This window comes from Mercenaria mercenaria, chromosome 10, assembly GCF_021730395.1.
Source record: "Mercenaria mercenaria strain notata chromosome 10, MADL_Memer_1, whole genome shotgun sequence".
Lineage (NCBI taxonomy): Eukaryota > Metazoa > Mollusca > Bivalvia > Venerida > Veneridae > Mercenaria > Mercenaria mercenaria.
The window spans coordinates 59,597,307-59,620,311 of NC_069370.1; the positions used below are offsets into that span (position 1 = coordinate 59,597,307).

General features: G+C 34.6%; 2 protein-coding genes across 2 annotated transcripts in view; one reads left to right on the forward strand and one right to left on the reverse strand.

The window, feature by feature from the left end:
* Window positions 1-10,532: 10,532 nt before the first annotated feature.
* Window positions 10,533-11,291, reverse strand: LOC128546425 (uncharacterized). The gene has a single exon (XM_053516937.1). The coding sequence runs from the start codon at window positions 11,289-11,291 to the stop codon at window positions 10,533-10,535; it is 759 nt and encodes a 252-aa protein (XP_053372912.1).
* A 5,451-nt stretch (window positions 11,292-16,742) lies between these two features.
* LOC123530785 (uncharacterized) overlaps window positions 16,743-23,005 on the forward strand; it is a 49,691-nt gene continuing 43,428 nt past the window's right edge. The window contains exons 1-3 of the mRNA XM_053516938.1: window positions 16,743-16,868; window positions 18,229-18,308; window positions 22,438-22,785. Coding sequence (XP_053372913.1) covers window positions 22,561-22,785 — 225 coding nt within the window. The 5' untranslated portion in view covers window positions 16,743-16,868; window positions 18,229-18,308; window positions 22,438-22,560. The remainder of the gene's footprint in view (window positions 16,869-18,228; window positions 18,309-22,437; window positions 22,786-23,005) is intronic.

The window sequence follows — 23,005 nt, forward strand, 5'->3', positions numbered from 1 at the left end:
GAAAATTTGTAAGGACTCACAAGTTCAAGACAATACAGTCAATTCTGATACTCATCATTATACAGGGGCGTCGGAAGTGGGGCCGCAGGAGCCGCGACCGCGGCCCCAATAATTTGCCCAAAAACGATTTTTTGTAAATTCATAAGTTGGAGTCGCAGGTCCGCGGACCCAATATTTTGTATAGTCTATTAAATTTTGCTTCGCTGTACACGCTGTCCAGATTAGTGTGTTACCGTGTTACCGTGGTGAGTCATACACACGTGTCCGTGATTGGACTTAATTACGCATGAACAAATCAGCATGTTTTTAATTGGCATGTCTTTAGTCAATGGAACGTTTAAGCTATACCCAGCCGCAAAGATCTAAGGTATTAACTTATAAAATTCAGAAAAGTAATTATCATGTTTTTATTTAATGAAAGAGGTAAGTGTTAAGATTTATCACACCGCTAAGATGTAAGGAATTAATTACATAAATTGTTTTTACTCAAAAAATGATATTTCAAACAAAAATAAGAAATGAATGTAACATGAATGATTATTGTTCAATACATTAAATACAAAAAAAAACATACATGCAAACTTTGTATTGCGTTTATATAGATTATTAATTCTGATAAGAGTTTATTAAACTTTATTTTGCTTATAGTCATGTAAATAGTAAGAAAATACTGGAGACTTGAGATGCCCTTAAATGCACCAGAACTCGCCATTTATTATGATCCTGTTTTAAAAAAATTTCAGGGGGAGTTCCCCCTTACCCCCCTTACGGGAGGGGGATGCCCCCTCCCGTACCCCCCCCCCGCCCCAATATCAAACACCTTCCCGACGCCCCTGTCGTTTTTGGGCAAATTATTGGGGTCGCGATCGCGGCTCCTGCGGCCCCACTTCCGACGCCCCTGTCATGAAGAGAATGATTCATCAGAATATACAACTAAACCTATTTGGTTAGCAGGTTAAAAACAAGAATATATAGATTCCTTTGATATGCAGTGCATTAATCAGATCTCCCAGAAGCTTGATTATCTTTCAGAGAATCACAAGGAGTGTGCTTCCTCTATTGATAATGTTATCTCTGATATTTCTGATATTTTTTCTTCAGCAGCAAGAAATTGTGATATGATAAAAAATGTCAATATTAATAATAAAAGTCGTAAAAATAATGACAGGAGGAAAAATCAACAACTATGGTTTGATGCAGACTGTCGTAATAAGAGGACTTTGTATATAAATGCAAAGAAAAATTCTCGACGTTGTAATTCAGCTGCAGCTTTTCAAAATTTGAAAATAAATAGTAGTAAAGCATATAAAAAAGAAATGAATATGAAATTTCATAAATTTCATAAATTTCACAAAAATATGAATAAGAAGTTCAGAAATCTTAGATCCTCTGACCCAAAGGCATATTGGTCACTTTATACAAATATTCTAATGATAGGAATGAGACAATTTCTAACATATCTAAAGAAACATTTTTTGAACATTTTAGCAAGTTAAATGAAGGCAGTGATGATGTAGAAATAAACTTTAATCTTGATAATGTAACTAACTATAATGTGGAACTCAACACCAATATCACTGAGGCAGAGATATTGACATGTATGAACAAATTAAGTAATAACAAAGCCTGTTCTGTTTATGATAATATTTTAAACGAGTACTTGAAAAATTCCAAAGAGGTAATGTTGCCAGTACTTTGTAAGTTGTTTAATCTTATTTTTTGATACATCACTTATCCCAGATTCATGGTGTAAGGGAGTAATATTTCCAATTTATAAAAAGAAAGGTGATGTCAATGACCCAGATAATTATCGTGGAATTACCATCCTAAGTTGTCTGGGCAAGTTGTTTACTAGTGTACTAAATAATAGGTTAAACAATTTCTTGGAATCAGCAGGACAACTTTGTGAAGAACAAACAGGTTTTCGAAAACATTATGGCACTGTTGACCATATTTTTGCACTAAAATTATTAATTGATTTTTATTTAAGTAAAATTGTCGTCTTTATTGTACTTTTATAGACTATAAGAAAGCTGTTGATTCTGTTAGTCGAGTTTGTTTATAGAGGAAGTTACTTCAAGATAATGTTGATGGAAATTTTTTTGAAGTTATATACTCAATTTATGATCAAGCAAAAACTTGTGTTAAAAGCTGTCAAGGTCTCTCAAATTTTTTCATTAGTGCATCTGGAGTTCGACAGAGTGGAAATTCATCACCAATACTTTTTTTCTATTTTTCTGAATGATTTAGTGTCCTTTATGACACATTTTTACAAAGGACTAACAACTCTATCAAATGATGTTAAAGATGATACTACTGAAGTGTTTTTCAAATTATTTTTATTACTCTATGCAGATGACACTGTACTTTTGCTGAGTCACCAAATGAGCTACAAACATCTTTAAACGCAATATCAGAATATTGTGATATGTGGAAACTGACTGTTAACTCTAGGAAAACTAAAGTTGTTGTTTTTTTCTCGAGGTAAAGTGAGAATAAAACCATTTTTCCGTTATAATGGTGAAGTACTTGATATTGTTGATAATTTTAGTTATCTAGGCATAAAGTTCAATTATAATGGTAATTTCCACGAGACGAAAAAAACATTTAGTAGATCAGGCTACAAAAGCTATGTATTCTCTGTTGAGAAAAGCAAGAAAACTTCAACTCAGTATTGATTTACAGTTACATCTATTTGAAACAGTGATAATGCCTATATTTTTGTATGGATCTGAGGTGTGGGGTAGCAGTGATATTAGTTTAATTGAAACTTTTCAACTAAAATTTTTAAAGATGTTACTAAAAGTTAAAAAATCCACGCCAAATGTTATGGTATTTGGTGAACTAGGGACTTTGCCCATTAATGTTATTGTCAAAAGTAGAGTACTTAATTACTGGTGCAAGGTTATTGAAAGTAAAACTGATAAGATCAGCCATATTCTGTATAAGCTTCATATTCATGATGTATATTGTTGCCCTTGGATTTCATATGTTAAGAATACATTAGAACAACTTGGATTTGCAGAATATTGGATTAATCAGTCAGTTCCTTTGCCACTTTTTTTTAGTAATATTATTAAACTTAGATTAAAGGATCAGTATATACAAACTTGGACCAGAATGGTTCAAAACTCAAGAAAGTGTGAGCGTTATAAAATATTCAAGACAGTCTTTAAATTTGAAGACTATTTGAAATTGTTACCATCAAATCTTGCATTATCCTTATGCCATTTTAGGTGCCGTAATAATAAGTTGCCTATTGAAAAGGGTAGCCTATATTTCTTAATATTGTCCATGTGTAATAATGCAGCATTGGGTGATGAGTGTCATTATATTTTTGATTGTCCTTTTTTTAATCTGGATAGACAGAAATACATTCCAATTCATCACCAGATTTCAAGTGATAATAATTATCAATGTTTGTTTCAAAGTTGTGAAGAAACCCTTCTTCTGAAGTTGGCATTATTTACACAAAAAGTTATGTATGTTACTCAGTGAATCTGTTAATCTGGTGCTAGTCAGAAATTATTGATTTACATCAGATATGCATATATCTTCCGTTAAATACCTACAGTAAGATACAGTATCTGCTATGTATTTTTTACATGTATACGTTTTGTTTTATGTACATGTATTTGCATGTAAATGTTGCCTTTAAAAGGCTGATACCCATATGGGCCTAGTTCTTGAATAAAATCTGAAACTCGGAGTTACTCCCCTTTAGTGGAGACCGCCATTTGTTTGCGAAACATTGCAGAAGAAATTTTTGAAAGTTCTCAAAGTGATTACCGGCAGGTATTGTACTGTTCCGTATGCCAAGTAACTGAAGTAGAAGTCACACCATACATACAGTACTGAACTGCGTGTTGAACTAATTTTAAAGTATGAGCATCCGTTGAATATCCTCGCCCTCTTACAGTACAGGGCCGTAGGTACCTGGGTACCGGGGAGGGGCACAAATTTTAGAAAATTATGATTTTGACTCTGGTTATAGCTTGTTCATCTGACCATGGTGTTCATCCCCCCTCCCCACTCCCACAAAAGGTCATGGTCACAAAATGGCGGCTGTGCCTGGTTTTTAGTAGCTTGTTTATTTTTAACTTTTTATACAAGAACAGTCGTTTTTATCGAAGTCAACCAGCCAGAAAGTAGTTTTAAGTTTTATCATGCTGGAGATATTGATTATTCCAGATTTTAAACCTACAAGAGATGATTTTACGTTTGAGTTAATATCGTACCTTTCGCCACCACTTCTTAATGTTGGACTCGGTCACTTCGTACCTTCAATGAGAACTGTTGTGAATCTACAGAAATACTATGCTACTACAAATTCAAGATTTGTGTTTATAATTTTTCTACTGCAAAGTGGAGACGTGCATCCGCACCCAGGACCAGGAAACGTAGATTATGTTTTAACTGACAATAAATTTGGAACGTCAACAAAGAGGACAGGGAGACAACCCAAATTTCCGTGTTCGGTTTGTGCAAAAGGTGTAACTTGGTAAAGCTGTTAGCTGTGACATTTGTGAAGTATGGACTCATATAAAATGTTTGGGAAATAAAGATGATGTAAAATACTCAAACTTGATTCAAAGTAATACTGGTACTGATGATAAACCCGAACAGAAAATGAGGTTTTTTACGAGTGTAGGACAAAATCCCCTGTGGACAAAACCCCCTTTGCTCATTTTTGCATAGGCGGACAAAACACCCTTCATGTTTTTTACAAGCAGGACAAAACCCCCTTCGCGTTTTTTACAGGGAGGACAAAAACCCCTTCATCCTAGAATGAAAAGGGCAAATTATATAATATTATTTAATTAATCAAACTATCGGAGAGTTATTTAACAATTTACTTTAATGAACAGTTCAGTGAGAAAAAACATACAATTAACAAATTAACATGTCAATTAATTAAGAGATATTTCACACTTTTTTCTACAAACTATAATAATTGTATATGTATAGTCTGAATAATCTCAAAGTCATTATGGAACAAACTGTAATAATTATATATAACAGAGTAAGTACATCAATTATCCATATTATAATCGTTAATTATAATTATTTTCAAGACATCTTTTTCTATAAATAAAATGATAAATCTTAAAGTGTATTATGATGTTTTCCCTTTTGAATCCTTATAAAAAGCAAAGGGGGTTTTGTCCTCCTTGTAAAAAAATGTGAAGGGGGTTTTGTCCTCCTTGTAAAATTCAGCGAAGGGGGTTTTGTCCTCCTTGTAAAAAACATGAAGGAGGTTTTGTCCGCCTATGCAAAAATGAGCGAAGGGGGTTTTGTCCGCAGGGGATTTTGTCCGGATCTCGTTTTTTACCTGTAACTTTTTTATTTCTGCAAATTGAAATCAATGGTCGGTATCAAAATAAAGCTTAACCTTTGCTGAAAACTTTACATAATTCAAATTTATATTTAGTAAGCAAACTCACACGAAGTGAGGGCCTGAAAGGGGTATGTAAAAAGGGGACTTTATGAACGTTGACTGATGATAAATTCGAACCATTTGTCATTTACAAAATTTTCTTGGTATTATTATATTGAAACTTTCCCCAAAAAGCTGCAACAGTCATTCCTGATCAAGTAATGAAAAGTTAACAAATGTCAGGCCTTCATGTACAGACTGTAAGCATGCGCAAAAAAATACCCTCTTCCCCAGTAATTTTGGATAAATATTTTTTATACAAATTTATTTAAGTCATTTTTTTTTTACAGAATATTTACCAATTTTGTTTTTTTTTACACCAGTTGGTGTTGTAAGTGGAAACTATTAGATGGTGTGTTCAATTTTATAAATAACCGTTTGCAATTGAATATTTCCAAGGTGTTCGACTTTATCATCTGTCCGGGTTTATCATCAGTACCAGTACATCATTTAATTTTTTATGTCAGAAGTGTACTTTTATTAACTTACCTTTTAACCAGTGTGAAGAACTGAACAGTTCCTTCCAAAGAGTTGATGATCATCAAGGATATCAAGGTCGTTTTACTGAATCTTGTCACAAATTTAACTGCTTTGAACAAAAAGGGCTACATTTTATACATTTTAACGTTAGATCGCTCTTACCTAAATTATCAGAAGTGAAACTTTTAACCTCAAAATTTAGATTTGCTGTTTTAGCTTTCTCAGAAACGTGGTTGGATAATTCTATCACTGACTCAGAAATTCATATCGAGGGCTACAATGTGATCAGGAGGGACCGGGATAGACAAGGAGGTGGGGTGTGCTTATACATACATGAGGACCTGGCGTTCACCAAAAGACGTGACCTGGAAAAAGACAATCTGGAAGCTGTTTGGGCTGACATTTTATTGCCAAAAACTACACCGGTTTTAATAGGGTCATGTTACAGACCACCTAAACAACGGATTTTGTGGAAATTTTTGAATCTGTTCTATCTTTGTTTAGATCTGATATCGAATGGTATATTCTCGGTGATTTTAATATTTGTTTTTTACAAGTGAAATCAGACCTATATAAAAAATGATGCAAGTTCTTAATATCTTTAACTTGAAACAGATTGTTAAGGGCCCTACCAGAATCTCATCTACTTCTTCTAGTCTGCTAGATCACATTTTATGTAGTCACACTGAAAAGATTGTTCAATCTGGTACTTTGCCTGTAGGTCTTAGTGACCATTTGCCTGTGTTTTGTACAAGAAAATCTCAAAAAGGAACTTAAAATAAACACAAGAATGTTGTTATTAGGTCTTTGAAAAACTACAATGTTGAAAATTTTATAAATAGTTTAAAACTCTGTGATTGGTCAAGTATGTTTACTGCTAAATCTGTGGAAGATTCATGGGTATTTTTCAAAGATATTTTTATATCTGTTTTAAATACTGTTGCTCCGGTGAAGGAAGTTAGATTTAAACAAAGGAGCGAGCCATGTCAGAATTATGGCCCTTTTTGTACTAAGAAAATTTGAGTTTCTTGGTTGAAATTCTTGTTTAGGTCCACCTTTTCTCAGAAACTGTTAAGAGCTACAGCTTTGAAACTTTGCACACTTGATTATAATTACTAGATCTGATATGTCATAGAGACTCTTTTCTTTTTAAGTATAAAAAATACAAACAGAAAGAGATGTATATCAAATATTGTTATTACAGAAACATGGTACAGAGGGAAGTAAAAAAGGCCAAGTCTGAGTACATGTCTTATAAACTTGAAGAAAATAAAAATGATCCTAAAAAATTATGGTCAGATTTAAAATCACTTGGATATAGTAACAAAAGTAAATCTTCTCCTAGTATTATTCTAAACATAGATAGTGCTAATTGTTTTGAGCCTTCTAAGATTGCAAATCATTTTAATACTTTTTTTACCAGTGTTGCTTCTAGTTTAGTTAAAAAACTACCATCGCCTTACAACCTGTCTAGTGTTGATTCTGACAGTTTTAAACAATTTTATAGGAACAGAAACCCAGAGTCTAAGAAATTCAAATTACACACTGTTAGTGAAGACTATATCTACAAAAAATTGAGTAAACTCAACACCTCTAAAAGCACTGGTTTAGACATTATTCCAGCACACTTTTTGAAAGATGCTGCACCTTATTTAAAAATACACGTTACCTATTTAGTAAATAGCTCCATTTCTAGCAACACACTGTACCTAGTGAACTTAAAAGTGCTAAAGTTAAACCTTTGTTTAAGAAAAATAATAGATCTGATGTTTCAAATTACAGACCAGTTAGCATTCTGTGTATTATATCAACAATTCTAGAAAAAGCTGTTTATAGTCAGCTAGAGTCTTTTCACAATTCTAGAAAAAGCTGTTTATAGTCAGCTAGAGTCTTTTCTTGTTTTAAGCAAGGTCTTTTATATGAATTGCAAAGTGGCTTTAGATGTAATTACTCCACTGGATCATGCCTTATTCACTTGTCCGACCATATCAAAAATCAAAACTCCAAAGGTCTGTATACAGGAATGATCATGTTGAATCTCCAGAAAGCTTTTGACACGATGGACCATATAATTCTTTGTGACAAATTAAAAGAAATGGGTGTGGAGTCAGTTGAGTGGTTTCATTCTTACTTATCCGGTCGTAAACAAACTGTCAATGTGAATAATTCTATGTCAGATTTTATGAATATTTCATGCGGTGTTCCACAAGGAAGCATATTGGGTCCTTTACTTTTTCTATGATATGTCAATGATATGAGTATCAGTGTGAATAATAAGTGCAAGTCAATTTTATATGCTGTCAGATGATAGTGCTATCCTATTTTCTCATAAAGATCCAGAGGTAATTGGAAATGTTCTAGGAAGAGAGCTTGAAAACTGTAGTAAATGGTTAGTTGACAACAAATTATCACTGCATCTTGGCAAAACTGAATGTATCTTGTTTGGTTCTAAAAGAAAACTAGCAAAGGTTGACAAATTTAATGTATTTTGTAATGGTCATACCATAGAATCACAAAAATCTGTTAAATATCTTGGAAGTGTATTAGACAATGATCTTTCTGCTACATCTACAATTAACAACATTGTTAAAAAAGTAAATTCTAAACTGAAATTTTTGTGTAGGCATGAATATGAATATTTAAACATGAATATGAGAAAGAATTTATGTAATTCTTTAATACAATGTCATTTTGACTATGCCTGTTCATCTTGGTATAGTGGTATTTCAAAATATTTGAAAAATATATTACAAGTGACTCAAAACAAAGTTATCAGGTTTATCTGTGGTTATGATTATCAGAGATCTTTGAAAGTGTCAGATTTTTGTAATATTGGATGGCTTAATATTGAAAACAGAGTCAAACAACTAAGGCTCAATCATGTTCATAAAATTTTTAATAATAATTGTCCAGCATACATGCACAATAACTTCTCTCTTGTCTCTAAGAAACATTCTTATAATTGTAGACATAGTGTTAACAGCTTTCATGTACCTCAAGTTGACAGTTCTACATCGACTACTTTTTATTTTCAAGCTATAAATGACTGGAATAGCCTTCCAAATAACATAAAAAATTTAAAAAACAAGTATACTTTTAAAAAAGCAGTCAAAATGGAACTCATTGAATATATGAAAAGTGCTGAAAAATCAGATTTTATCTTTTATTAGTTGTATGATATCATTTTATCAATATGTGTGCAATATTTCATGATTTATTCTGTGATATGTATGTCATAATTGAATATAACTGTGATACTTGTAATAATCAGGGATAATACATGTAACTCTTGATTTAGATTTTCATTTATGCTAGTAAGAGTTGTCTTTCTTAGAACAATGTTGTATTTAAAACAGCCAATATTTTGTACCTTGATAACTTTTCATAAGGACCCCACTGGAAATAAGTAGAAATACTTCATAGGTTATCCTGTGATATATATGTCACAAAATTTAATTTAATTTATTTTATTTATTATATAAAAGAGCTAGTCCATTTTTCTTTAATATCATTCTGAGATATAAGACACAGCTATTTCTGTGATATAACTGAATGTATGTTTTGTAATAATGTTGGTTTTATAATGTGATATTTTGTAATATTTGTATTCATGACATATATATTCACGAATAAATCTATCTATCTACCCCCCACCCCCAACATAGCCGCTTATTTCACCAGTGATTTTTTATGTAGCAGATTCGTTTGTATCAGGTTCCAGTGGCAGGTCTAATCACCCCAGGACACACCGAGACGCCTTTTTATTATATTAGAAGTTGGAATTAAGTGACTTTGATGCTATATTTTAGCAAGAAATGGATGGACGAGAAGTAGCTTTATCTGTGTTGTTGGTATCAAAGACATTACTCCTCCGGGACAATACACGCTGGGACTTTACTCCTCCAGGTCGATCTTTACACCCTAGGTCTTTACACCTCCCTTATTTATATACCATAAAATCTACTGTGTAGGTCATAGATAAATATGGATTATTCAAGTTATAATTGATTTGATTAAATAGAGTGTCAGGCACACTTATAATTTATAATTAACAGTGGGTACTGTAGCAAAACATTATCACACTGTAACTCACTGCTTACAGTCGGCGAACGATAATAAAAATGGCGCGAAAATGTCAGGCGAGTCTAAGACAGATAATTCAGGTTGGTCAGTTATCACGATAAATGAGATAGGTATTCTCATGATACTTGTCAAATGAAAACTATCTTACATATGAATGGCAAAATAGCTCAGGAGGTTAAGCTGTCGGATTTACAATTGCAGTGCTTAAATAGCACGAGTTCGAATCCCGCAATCCGTTCATTTTCTAATGAAATGGGTTTTTTGTAATCCTGCTTATTTTTTTTTTTTATATTTGATTCTGAGTTTTTTCTTTTTTATTTTTTTTCTAATTACGTGTATTACTTATTTTTTCTTGTTCTATTTTCTTTTTATTTTTTATTATCAATGAAATTTCAATTAATACAATTTACAATTCATTTCATTTATGCCTCGTCCGCTGTATCTGTCGCAGAATCATCAGCTGTGTCCGTCTCCGAATTTTCACCTTCATACGCTGTGTCTGTATCAGAGTCACTGCCAGAGCTAACAGAAATCACCAACCGTTCCATATCAATATCTCTGGCAACATCCTGTTGCCAAATTCCTTCTCCACCCTTTTCACATGTTCGCAGCATGACTTCCAGTCGCTGGGTGTTATCTGTCCGAAAGCTTCTTCAACAAGAGAAGAGACTTCTTTCAAGTTAAACTTGAAATTGCGAACTGCAACCTGTCGTTTCAAGTTAGCCCAGATCAACTCAATAGCGTTTAGATCTGCGTGGTACGGCGGTAACCGAATACAGTCATGTCCATGACTTTTAAGAATGTTGTCAACAACGAACTTAGGTGCAGGCTTGTTCCTTTTGCATAACTCCAGAAGTTCCGGTTTTAGCATGTTGTCATCAAATCGGATATTATTTCGTCGTAACCAGTTTTTCACTTCCGCTTTTAACGTTGACTGTGAGGGACAGCGATCTTCCTGGACATTATGATATGGTGCGTTATCAATGACAACAACAGAATTGGCAGGCAAGTTTGGTATGAGTTGTTTCGTTAACCCTTTCTGAAAATTTTCTGAGTTCATTTCATCATGGTAATCTCCACTGCGTGATTTCGATTTAAAAACTAATCCGGCACCTTTAACAAAGCCAGCGTCAGACCCAGCATGTACAATGATGAGTCGATCGCCTTTATTAAATGGAACATCGAGAACAACATCTTCCGACTGCCAGCATTTCAAAGCTGTATGTGCTGCGTGCACAAATGTTTCGTCCGTATATATGATAGGGCGTCCGAGCTCCCTGAATGCCTTCATTTTCCGTAAATATTGCGCCCGAAGAAAAACAATATCTGACCGTTCCATTAATTGCTTCCTGATCGACCCAACACGTTTCCAAGAGAATCCCAGTTCCTTAAGTATGCGCCTTAAATGATGCTAACCGCCAAGATAATTTATTTTTTCTTTTAACAGGTCCGCTAAGCGTTTGGCTGTTGGAATAATTTTCCGTGAATTAATCATTTCTTGCACTGTTCTTCGTACAACAGATTTATCAAAGTCATCTATTTCATATTTATCTGAGCGAGTTTTGCGCGATTGTTCACGAATGTGGGATTCCTTACCGATCCTTTGTACAGTTGTCTCGGATACACCCGTCAAAACAGCTGTTCTTCTTACGGCAGCATTCAGTGGAACCTTCAACTGTCCCTCGTTCTTCTCTTCTTTGCATGTCTGAAATTATAAGAAATAAGGAAAACAGAAAAATACTTTAAAAATTACAGGTATTTTTCAAATAAAACTTACCATAATTTCAAAATTACAATAAACCTTTAGAACTTGTCGAATGATCTTCCTAGAATCCTTAGAATAATGAAATCGCTCATCAGAACCTTTTTCAATGTTCACCATTTCGGGTTACGGAATGGTATGTCAATGTATAAGGTGGAAATACTGTACCTGCATTCCATCGGTATAAATGGATGTTCACGAAAAAAACGTGTACGCTGTATTACCGTTTTACTTTCAAAGCCACTGGAAAAACCGGTATTGTATCTATGCTAAAAATAATTGAAAAAAAAACTTCAACCCAGTATCGAACTCCGGACCTCGCATGTCACACCTAGCGGCCTAACACATTACGCTAATACAGTACTTCATTCAGCGTCTCTCAATTTAGGATACATATTCAGATATCGTCTAATCGTGATTTACCTAAACTGGTCAATGATACGGTCGACTGTGTTTGTTTACATATATCAAATTATCGTTCGATTACTGTATGTCCAAACTTGGTAAATTGACTGAAATGCTGTTAACAAAATAAAAGTTGTGTTGATAGATTTATTCTTTGTAGACTCTCAACACAAAATATTAATTATATTGTTTACATGAAATCCAACAGCATTATTATTGACATTTCCACAATAGATGTTTTAAGAATTAGAATCTAATGCTAATTCAAAATGCTGTCAAGTTCAGGTATAATTAATTTTTTCAAATGCATTCATTATTACAGTATTCTAATTAATAACTATTTTTTAAACATATTGTGAATTGTAATTGTTCATCTTAGAATTAATTGTCAAATATTGTGAAGAAACATAATGCATTAAAATGAATTTTTTAAATATAATGAACTGACAAAGACTTTTTAATTATCCAATTAAGATTTTTGAGCATTGATTCTTGCATCTTGGAAAATATAAAACATGAAGGAATGAGATTCATATTTAAACAGAACCATGTTGTCTGAAATGTGTAATTTGACTGCATCATTGTTTTTTTTTGTTTTTTTTTTGTTTTTTCAAAGACAACCAATTACTTAAATCTAAATTCTTGCACACCAGACTGGCGTTTCCGGTAATTTTACCCATGCCGGCAAAAGCCATCTGGCACCCCCATGCCAGATGACTTTCATGCTGTTAATGACAACTGGTTGTTCATGCACTGATAATATATTGTTTATGTAAAAATACGAGAAAAGCAGGTACCTTGATAGTTTCTCTCCGTTCCTTATAGTATATTTCTCGATTCAAAATACTTTAGTTTATCGTAAAAACATAACGTTATGCTACAAACGATAAAACTAAACTAGTGGAACTTTGTTATTGTGCGTAACGCACAACATCATGACATCACTTCTGCTTGCGGACGTTAATTTCCCGAGCTTTGTGTTCATTCTCTACTATAAGAAAGAGTGCTAAAAAGGAAGTATTTCTACCTTTTTATAAAATACGGTATGCAAGAAAAATAATCTGCCAGAATAAAATGCTAACATGTATATGATATGTAAGAAAAAATATCAGTCATGTGTTTACGAACCGAATGGAAATGTCCATCCCTCGGCCACCTGCGCATGGGCGGTAATTTGGCAAGCCTCATTACCGCCCAATGCGCAGGTGCCCTCGGGACGGATATTTCTGTCTGATTCGTAAACACATGACAGATATTATTATTCTAACACACTTTATAAACTTTGATGGATCTGCTGTAAAATGAAACTAAAAAAAGTTGATTTAAAGACAATTTTTTTTTTTTTGGATAAAATGTCACAGTTTATTCAAGCAATCATTTTAGCACCTGTCGATAATCCTATTAGTGGAGATGTGATTAGATTAGCACATCATTAGCAAAGTAAACATCTTGTGTTACACCCAGAACTCATCGAAGGATTGTCAATTGATTGTTATTAAATTAGTAAATTGACAAACTAGTACTGGTTATCATAAAGTTTTAAAATCATATAAAAGTAATTTTTTGAACCAGTAAGAAAAGAATATTTCATTTTTATTTTTTTCCAAATTGCATAATATCTTTTTCAATATGGTACCAGATTATTGTCAAGCATTTGTAGTTATTCTTGAAATTTCCTGTCTTTGGTTTTGGTTGAAAAAAATATTATGGCTTCAACATATTGAAAAAAAATCTGACTCCCAAATCAGTGAAAAAAAAAACAGGCTCTTATCAGGCTTCTGAAAACCATATTTTTGTTTCGAAACTGCATTTAGATTTAATATTTTATAAAATAATAAGGTTAGTACATGTATACATCGTAACATAACAGCATTTTTTTCAACATTTAAAACTTGGACACTGCTGAAGAAGAGTGCCAGATTGATTCTGTGTCACTTAGTGTATATAAATTGTTATTTCAATATGTTATATACTGATAAATTGTTGAAATTCTCTTTGAATTCAGGATTTAGCAGGCACAGATTGCATAATATTATGTGGGAGGACCCTTATCCTCCTTGTACAGTAATAATACAACACTTTCTCAAAATAAGAATAATAATTAGAACTTCTAGTTGTTTTAACTGTATAATTTGTGATATCTTGGCCATCTTTTTTTATATTAAATTTGTATATGGCCATAGGTATATTGTATATGCCAATATGCCAATAAATCTTAGAACTCAAAATAAGATCAATCAGATGTCAATCAATTATTATAACAAATATATCAAAGTTTGAGGTTTTCAACATAAATGACATAGCCCAACAATAATCAGTTAACCATTGATTAAAATGGCCTCAGTTCCCTTTATTAAATGTCAGAATTTACAAACAGCACTGTGACAGACTCCAGTCCATGGTTCTTGACTACAGGGTTCTCTGAACTTCAATAGACTTGTTACCAGTATTCTGGTCTGACTACTTGCCTTCTCCTGTGTGAAGGTCCTTGACTGTTTGATACCCTTACTGGTACCTGTATGGCAAATCATGTGAGATTTTAGTAGCGAAACATAACTTGAAATCCTTATGTGTCTGATTCCATTTATTTAGACTATACCAGTGAAGTCATCATTTTGTCCTGTCACAGATTCTTTGTATTGTTGTAACGTTTCTTAAATTCTTCATTTGGTAGAACACGTCTTTATAATTACTCTTTTTGTTTCTTATAAATACTCTTTTTGTTTCAGGCTATGCATGATATACTGCAGGCAGTGGGTTTACAACATTTAACTGATATATTTGAGGATAATCAGGTAAGTAAACAAGAAAAAAAAACGTTTTTCTAGCTGTGTAATTAACCTTCATAGAATGAACTGATGCCATAAAAAAAAATTCAGGTAAAACACCAGACAATGCAGTGTTTTATATATGAATTAGGAAAGAAGCATCTTTCTCTGATAATTTATACATGTGTTACTTCAACTTACTTGTGTAGATTACTCATTATACAGTCATGCAGGAAGCTTTTTTCAGATTGGTGAGCATTTTCATATTTTGGAGCACATCATAATCATGGTATTCATTGACAAGATTTTTAAGTTGTGTTGTGTGATAAGATTTAACCTCGCTGGGAAAATTATTGGGGAGGCCCAGTCACCTTCCTATCCCCTGTTCTATGGGCCTGTTATAAACATGAAGATCTGTATAATTAGCTCCACTATTTGGAGAATAGGGGTGCTATTCTACTCACCCCAGCATTGGTGTCGGCATGAGCTGCCTTGGTTAAAGTTTTTTGGCAACCTTTGTTTTTAGCTCACCAGAGCCAAAGGTTCAGGGTGAGCTATTCTGATCAGTCACCGTCCGTTGTCCGTCGTCCGTAAGCATTTACTTTAAACGACATCTCCTCATAAACCGCTAGGCCAATTTCATCCAAACTTCAAGGGAATGTTCCTTGGGTGAAGCTCTACAAAAATTATTCAAAGAATTGAATTCCATGCAGAACTCTGGTTGCCATGGCAACAGAAAGGAGAAACTTTAAAAATCTTCTTCTCAAAAACCAGAAGCCCTAGAGCTTAGATATTTGGTGTGAAGCATTGCCTAGTGGACCTCTACCAAGTTTGTTCAAATCATGACCCTGGGGTCAAATTTGATCCCGCCCCAGGGGTCACTTGATTTTACATAGGAAAATCTTAAAAAATCTTCTTCTCAAAAACCAGAAGCCCTAGAGCTTAGATATTTGACATGTAGCATTGCCTAGAGGACCTCTACAAAAATTGTTCAAATCATGACTGCGGGGTCACTTGATTTTACATAGGAAAATCTTCAAAAAATTTCTAAAAATAAACCAGAAGGCCTAGAGCTAAGATATATGACATGTAGCATTGCCTAGTGGACCTCTACAAAATTTATTCAAATCATGACCCCGCCCCAGGGGTTACTTGATTTTACATAGGAATATCCTCAAAAATTGGCCCCGCCCCAGGGGTTACTTGATTGTACATAAGAAAATCTTCCAAAAAATTTCTAAAAATCATCAGTTTGACATTTGAAACATGTAGCTCATATTACTCTGGTGAGCGATCCAGGGTCATCATAACCCTCTTGTTCTGTCATATCTTCATTTCTTTTGTTTATATGTAACTGTAACTTCACATTAACATTGGGCAGCATACAAACAGTATTTGCAGGGGCTGTGTCCATTATACCCAACTTCCCAGGGTTAAGGTCATCCAAGGTGTTATACTTAGGTTATTTTAAGGTTAAAGTTTTTTGGCAACCTTTGTTTTTCTGTCATTTCTTTGTTATTTTTGCTTATATCACATAAACTTCACATAAACGTTGTGCAGCATACACACTAAGTATATGCAGGTGCTGTGCCCATTATACCCAAGGTCAAGGTCACCAAGGTATTATACTTTGGTTCTTTTCTGGTTAAAGTTTTTGGGCAAGCTTAATTTTCTAGACATAATTATCTTTGCTACTATCAGAGATATTGAGTTGAAACTTAATATATATCTTAATCATCGTGGAAACAATTCCCATAACTCTGATTTGCCTAATAGTGGAGCGGGCTGTCTTACTGACTGATCTTGTTTTAATTGTACTTTTTGTTTCCTCCAGATCGGACCTCGGGAAGTGCTTCATTTATCAGAAGCAGAATACAATGTTGTAGGCGTAAGCAATATTGGAGATAGGGTTCGACTCACCAGTTTATAAGTGGTATGTTATTAAGATTAAGATGTTATGAATTTAATAAGTAGTTTGATTTTCATTCTGTCTGCGGTCAAACCTTATGTTTTAGCAACTGGCTATGTTTTTCTTCCTCTTCATTTTTTTCTGATCTACATGTAGTATAGATGTATGTCAGGCCAAATAGAAAATATGTATGGTTCAGGTAACATGCCAGAAATTATTAGGTAGGAAAAAAATTATTTTATGTTTAATTTTTGTATCGAAATGTAAGTAAAGATATTGGTAAAGGTCTTGAATAACAATATGTACATATAAGCTAATATGAACAGAAAACAACATAGTTGTTTGTGAGAAATGATCTTAACATAATATCAGGACTTATTAGAAGGCAGCATTAAAAGATTTTGTTCTTCAGAATTAAAAAAGTTTGGGGTCTAGTTAAGAACTAGGGTAGGTAGGGTTACCTGAACCACACATATTTTGGCCTAACATATTTTGTGAGGGTCATTTGAGGCATTGTACAGTTCCTTGCCCTTGGAGTTGGCTGGCATAATGGGAGTTTGTGGCATGAACTACAATAAAACATCGATAACTCAAGGTTGCATGAGGACAAGCGAAATACTCAGAGTTATCCAAGGTCTTGAGTTATCCAAATTCAAGGCTTGTCTGTATCTTTTAAACCTGCTAGTGGCACTGCTAAAATAAGCACAATCTGTACAAAAACAGGACTTTGCATTTGTGCAGTTTTTATTCTTCAGTGTTGTTTGCAGTCTTGGTATAACATTTTGCCTCTATTGTACTTATTGAAATACTATGCATTTTGAAATGACCTAAATTGTGATGAATGGAGATGCAAACCTTTTTTATTATACATATATGCTCGAGTTATCCAATATGAACACAGAACAAAATAATGCCTTGGAGATAAGACATCGCTCAAGTCTTCAAGTTATTGATGCTCAAATTATCCAGGGTAAAGTTCCATTGAACAAATATAAAATTGGCCGGGACCATACAATGTCCTTGAGTTACCCAGGGTTCTCGAGTTATTGATGCTCAAGTTGACGGTATTTAACTGTACAACTTTTGCAGTTGTAGAGAGTTTCCAATGAAACTTCATAAACATGGTTATTATGTAGTGCAGATTTGTGTGACATGTTATTATGACCCTTGGCCTTGCAGCATTATACACCCTTGGACTTAAACTTCCTTATTTCCTTAGACAAAGCAGTAATTTTGCGTATTTATTATGCATTGATAGCTCTAGTTATGTACAAGAAAAAGTAGACATAAAGTAATGAAAAACAACTATCCACATGTGGTCTTACTATGTTTTGATAAGCCTTGAATATAAAGATTGCTTTACTAAGTGAAATATGCTTTTCAGGAGAAGCTGAGTCGCCAGTACTGACAAAAGTGAAAGAATTCCAACAGAAGCGAAAAAGAAAGAAACTCAGCTTTAGTCTAGTATGACATTAATTTTATTACAATTGCTTTTGTTAGATGCCTGCTCAGTTTTTAGCTCGACTATATGAATTATGGAGAGCTTTCCTACTCGACCCGGCGTCGGCGTCCTTCCGTCCGCACATTGGGTAAAGTTTTGATGCACTTTCTCTTTATCTTTGTTATTACTTGATGGATTTGCTTCAAACTGAAAATAATTGTTCCTCATCATCACCCACATCATATGGCACAATGGTCATAACTCTGGCACCAATATTTCATGAATTATCCCCCCTTTTCACTTAGAATTTCAGGTTAAAGTTTTAGTGCACTTTCACTTTATCTCAGTTATTACTGAATGGATTTGATTCAAACTTAAAATAGTTGTTCCATGTCACTACCCTCATCATATGACACAAGGTCAATAACTCTGGCACAAATATTTTATGAATTAAGCCCCCTTTTCACCTAGAAATTTAAGGTAAATTTTGATGCATTTTCACTATATCTGTTCTTTCAGAAGGGATTTGATTCAAACTTAAAATAATTGTTCATCATCATCACTTACATCATTTAATATAAGGGCTATAACTGTGACACCTGTACATTTTTGTATTTTATGAGTTATCTCCCGTTTTACTTAAAAATTCAGGTTAAAGTTTTTTATGCACTTTCACTCTATCTATGTTATTACCAAACAGATTTGATTCCAACTTGAAACAGTTTAGTCTAGTATGACATTAGTTTTATTAATCCCCCGCCACAAGTGGTGGGGGGTTATAGGAATGGTCTCCTTCTGTCCTTCTGAGCTCACATTTGCATACTTAGGTGGCTATAGGAACAATAGGTAACTGTACTTTTTCTTTGATGTCATTCATTCCGTAAGGCTTTTATGTGGCTATTTTTCTCTTACGTGGCTAAAAGAACAATAGAGAGAACAAGTGAGTAGCCACATAAGTATCCATATGTAGGAACATCCGTCCTTCCATAACACTTTCGTGTCCGCTCCATATCTCCTAAACCCCTTGAAGGATTTTCATGAAACTTGGGTCAAATGATCACCTCATCAAGACAATTTGCAAAACCCATGAGTCAGCCATGTTGGTTCAAGGTCAAGGTCACAACTCAAGGTCAAAGGTTTGAGCCTTCCATTTTGTGTCTGCTCCATATCTCCTAAGCCCCTTAAAGGATAATCATGAAACTTGGATTAAATGATCACCTCATCAAGACAATTTGCAGAACCCATGAGTCAGCCATGTCGGTTCAAGGTCAAGGTCACAGCTCAAGATCAAAGGTTTGAGCCTACCATTTCGTGTCCGCTCTGTATCTCTTAAACCTCTTGAAGGATAATTATGAAACTTAGATTAAATGATCACCTCATCAAGATCATGTGCAGAACTCATGACTCAGCCATGTCGGCTTAAGGTCAAGGTCACAACTCAAGGTCAAAGGTTTGAGCCTTCCATTTTGTGTCCGCTTTGTATCGCCTAAACCCCTTGAAGGATTTTCATCAAACTTGGGTCAAATGATCACCTCATCAAGATTATGTGCAGAATTGATGAGTCAGCCATACCGGCTCAAGATCAAGGTCACAACTTAGAGTCAAAGATTTGAGTTTTCCATTTTGTGTACATTCTGTATCTCATAAACCCCTTGAAGGATTTACATTAAACTTGGGTCAAATGATCACCTCATCAAGAACTCATGAGTCAGCCATGTCAACTCAAGGTCAAGGTCACAACTCAAGGTCAAAGGTTTGAGCTCTGTATCTCCTAAACCCCTTTTAGGATTTTCATGAAACTTGGGTCAAATGATCACCTCATCTAGACGATGTGCAGAATTCAAGGGTCAGCCATGTCAGTTCAAGGTCAAGGTCACAGCTCAAGGTCAAAGGTTTACCCTTTCACTATCCATACCAGTGGCGGGGGATTTAGCTGTCTTTCAGTCTGCCTTGTTACAGTTGCTTTTGTTAGATGCCTGCTCAGTTTTTAGCTCAACTATACAAAGTAAGGAGAGCTATCCTACTTGACCCGGCGTCAGCATCCTTCCGCATTCGCACATTGGTTAAAGTTTTGATGCACTTTCTCTTTCTCTTTGTTATTACTTGATAGATTTGCTTCAAACTTATAATAATTGTTCCTCATCATCATCAACATCATATGACACAAGGACCATAACTCTTGCACCAATAGTTTTTTAAATTATCCTCTTTTGTTTAAAATTTTAGGTTAAAGTTTTGATGCACTTTCACTTTATCTCTATTATTGCCAAATGGATTTGATTAAAACTTAGAATAGTTGTACTACATCATCACCCACATCATATGGTACAAGGGCCATAACTCTTGCACCAATATATCATGAATTATGCCCCCTTTTTTCTTAGAATTTCAGGTTAATTTTGGTGCACTTTCACTATATCTTTGTCATTACTTGATTGAAACTTAAATTAGTTTTTCCAGATCATCATCCTTATCATATGGCACAAGGTCAGTCACTCCGGCACAAAATGTTTTATGAGTTATTTCACCTTTTTATTTAGAATTTCAGTTTAATTTTGATGCTTTTTATATCTCTGTTCTTACTAAATGGATGTAATCAAACTTAAAATGGTTGTTCCACATCATCACTCACATCATACAACACAAGTTTGATAATGCTGGAACGAGTACGTTCTGGGTTATGCTCTCTTTTTATGCCCCCCTTCGAAGAAGGAGGGGTATATTGTTTTGCAGATGTCGGTTGGTAGGTCGGTCGGTCGGTCGGTCTGTCGGTCGGTCGGAATGTAGACCAGTCTGTTTCCGGATGATAACTCAAGAACTTATGAGCCTAGGATCATGAAAGTTGATAGGGAGGTTGGTCATCACCAGCAGATGACCCCTATTGATTTTGAGGTCTGTATGTCAAAGGTCAAGGTCACAGTAACCCTGAATAGTAAAACGGTTTCCAGATAATAACTCAAGAACCCTTGGGCCTAGGATCATGAAAGTTGATAGGGAGGTTGGTCATCACCAGCAGATGACCCCTATTGATTTTGAGGTCAGTATGTTAAAGGTCAAGGTCACAGTGACCCTGAACAGTTAAACGGTTTCCGGATGATAACTCAAGAACGCTTAAGCCTAGTGTCACAAAAGTTGATAGGGAGATTGGTCATGACCAGCAGATGACCGCTATTGATTTTGAGATCAGTATGTCAAAGGTCAAGGTCACAGTGACCAGGAACAGTAAAATGGTTTCCAGGCAATAACTCAAGAACGCTTGGGCCTAGTGTCAGGAAAATTGATAGTTAGGTTGGCCATGACCAGCAGATGACCCCTATTGATTTTGAGGTCATTAGGTCAAAGGTCAAGGTCACATTGGCCAGGAACAGTTAAACGGTTTCTGATCTTCTTGTCCAAAACCATAGGGCCTAGGGCTTTGATATTTGGTATGAAGCACAATCTAGTGGTCCTCTAGCAAGATTGTTCAGATTAATTCCCTGGGGTCAAATATGGCCCCACCCCGGGGGTCACATGGTTTATATAGACTTATATAGGAAAAAACTTTGAAAAACCTCTTGTCCAAAACCACAGGGCCTAGGGCTTTGATATTTTGTATATGAAATCATCAAGTGGTCCTCTACTAAGATTGTTCAAATTATTAGCCGCATGATATGACACATGGTTCATTACTTTTGCAGAAGTTTTCCATGAATTATGTTCCTTTTATACTGATCTGATGTTTGAGACTTAAGCTATTGTCCATTTTCTTCATCCACATTTGAGTCATTAAACACTCCAGTGACAGCTCTAGCTTCCTCAGATGTACCCAATTTCACTATCCAGCATCAAAGTAGTCGAGCGCGCTGTCTCCTGTGAAGCTCTTGTGTTACTGGGGAGTGAAGGCTTTCAGAAAGTTAAATTTTGAATTCTGATGGTACCAAATTTCAGAATTATAAAACGTAGCTCAAGAATAAAGAAGTATGAATACATAGGAAATAACTGTTGCTATAGTGATACATGTAGACAGTAAAATTGCATGCAATATTGACTGTTGAAATACTTTTTCAACCCATATTTCAGTCTGTGTTGGTGTATCTACTGGTATTAACAATCTGTTTGCTATATCCAGTTATACCATGTATCCAAGTTTGCTTTAAGTTGTTTTATTTTAAGACAACACTAAATATCCGTAAACCCAGCAAAACAAGACCTGTGGCTGTTGGCTGTAAACACAAGACAAGTTACACGTATCATTTGGTTGATCCAAAAAAGGGTGGTGGCAAGCAAGTTATCGATATGGACAAATGTCTATCAATAGATGAAGCAACATCACTAGTGGCAGCAAAGTACTTTCCAAGAGAAAGAAATTTGACAGCAAAGATGAATCTGTCCGGTCTAACATATTTTCTTGCTTCATTTATTGGTGAAACCATTAACTCTGATACCTATTCAACAATAGGAGATTTCTTCAACAGCCTCAAGACATCACCCATACGGATTTATCTTCACACAGAGTTGAAGGTATTCCAAAACAATAGCTTCTTTATAGTAATTAATTTGACACTTCAGTAAGTTGTAAGTAAATTCCCTGTACATTTGTCTGTATTATAAAGGAGGTAATTTGTTCCATTTGCAGCTCAACTATTTGAGGAAGAGGGATAGCTATCTTACTCACTACAATGTTGGTGTTTGCGTCACTTCTTGGTCAAGTATTTTGAAAACCAGACCTTATTGTGTCAAA

Excerpts from the sequence above, each read along its gene's own strand:
- LOC128546425 (XM_053516937.1), bottom strand. The coding sequence starts at position 11,291 with ATGAAGGCATTCAGGGAGCTCGGACGCCCTATCATATATACGGACGAA.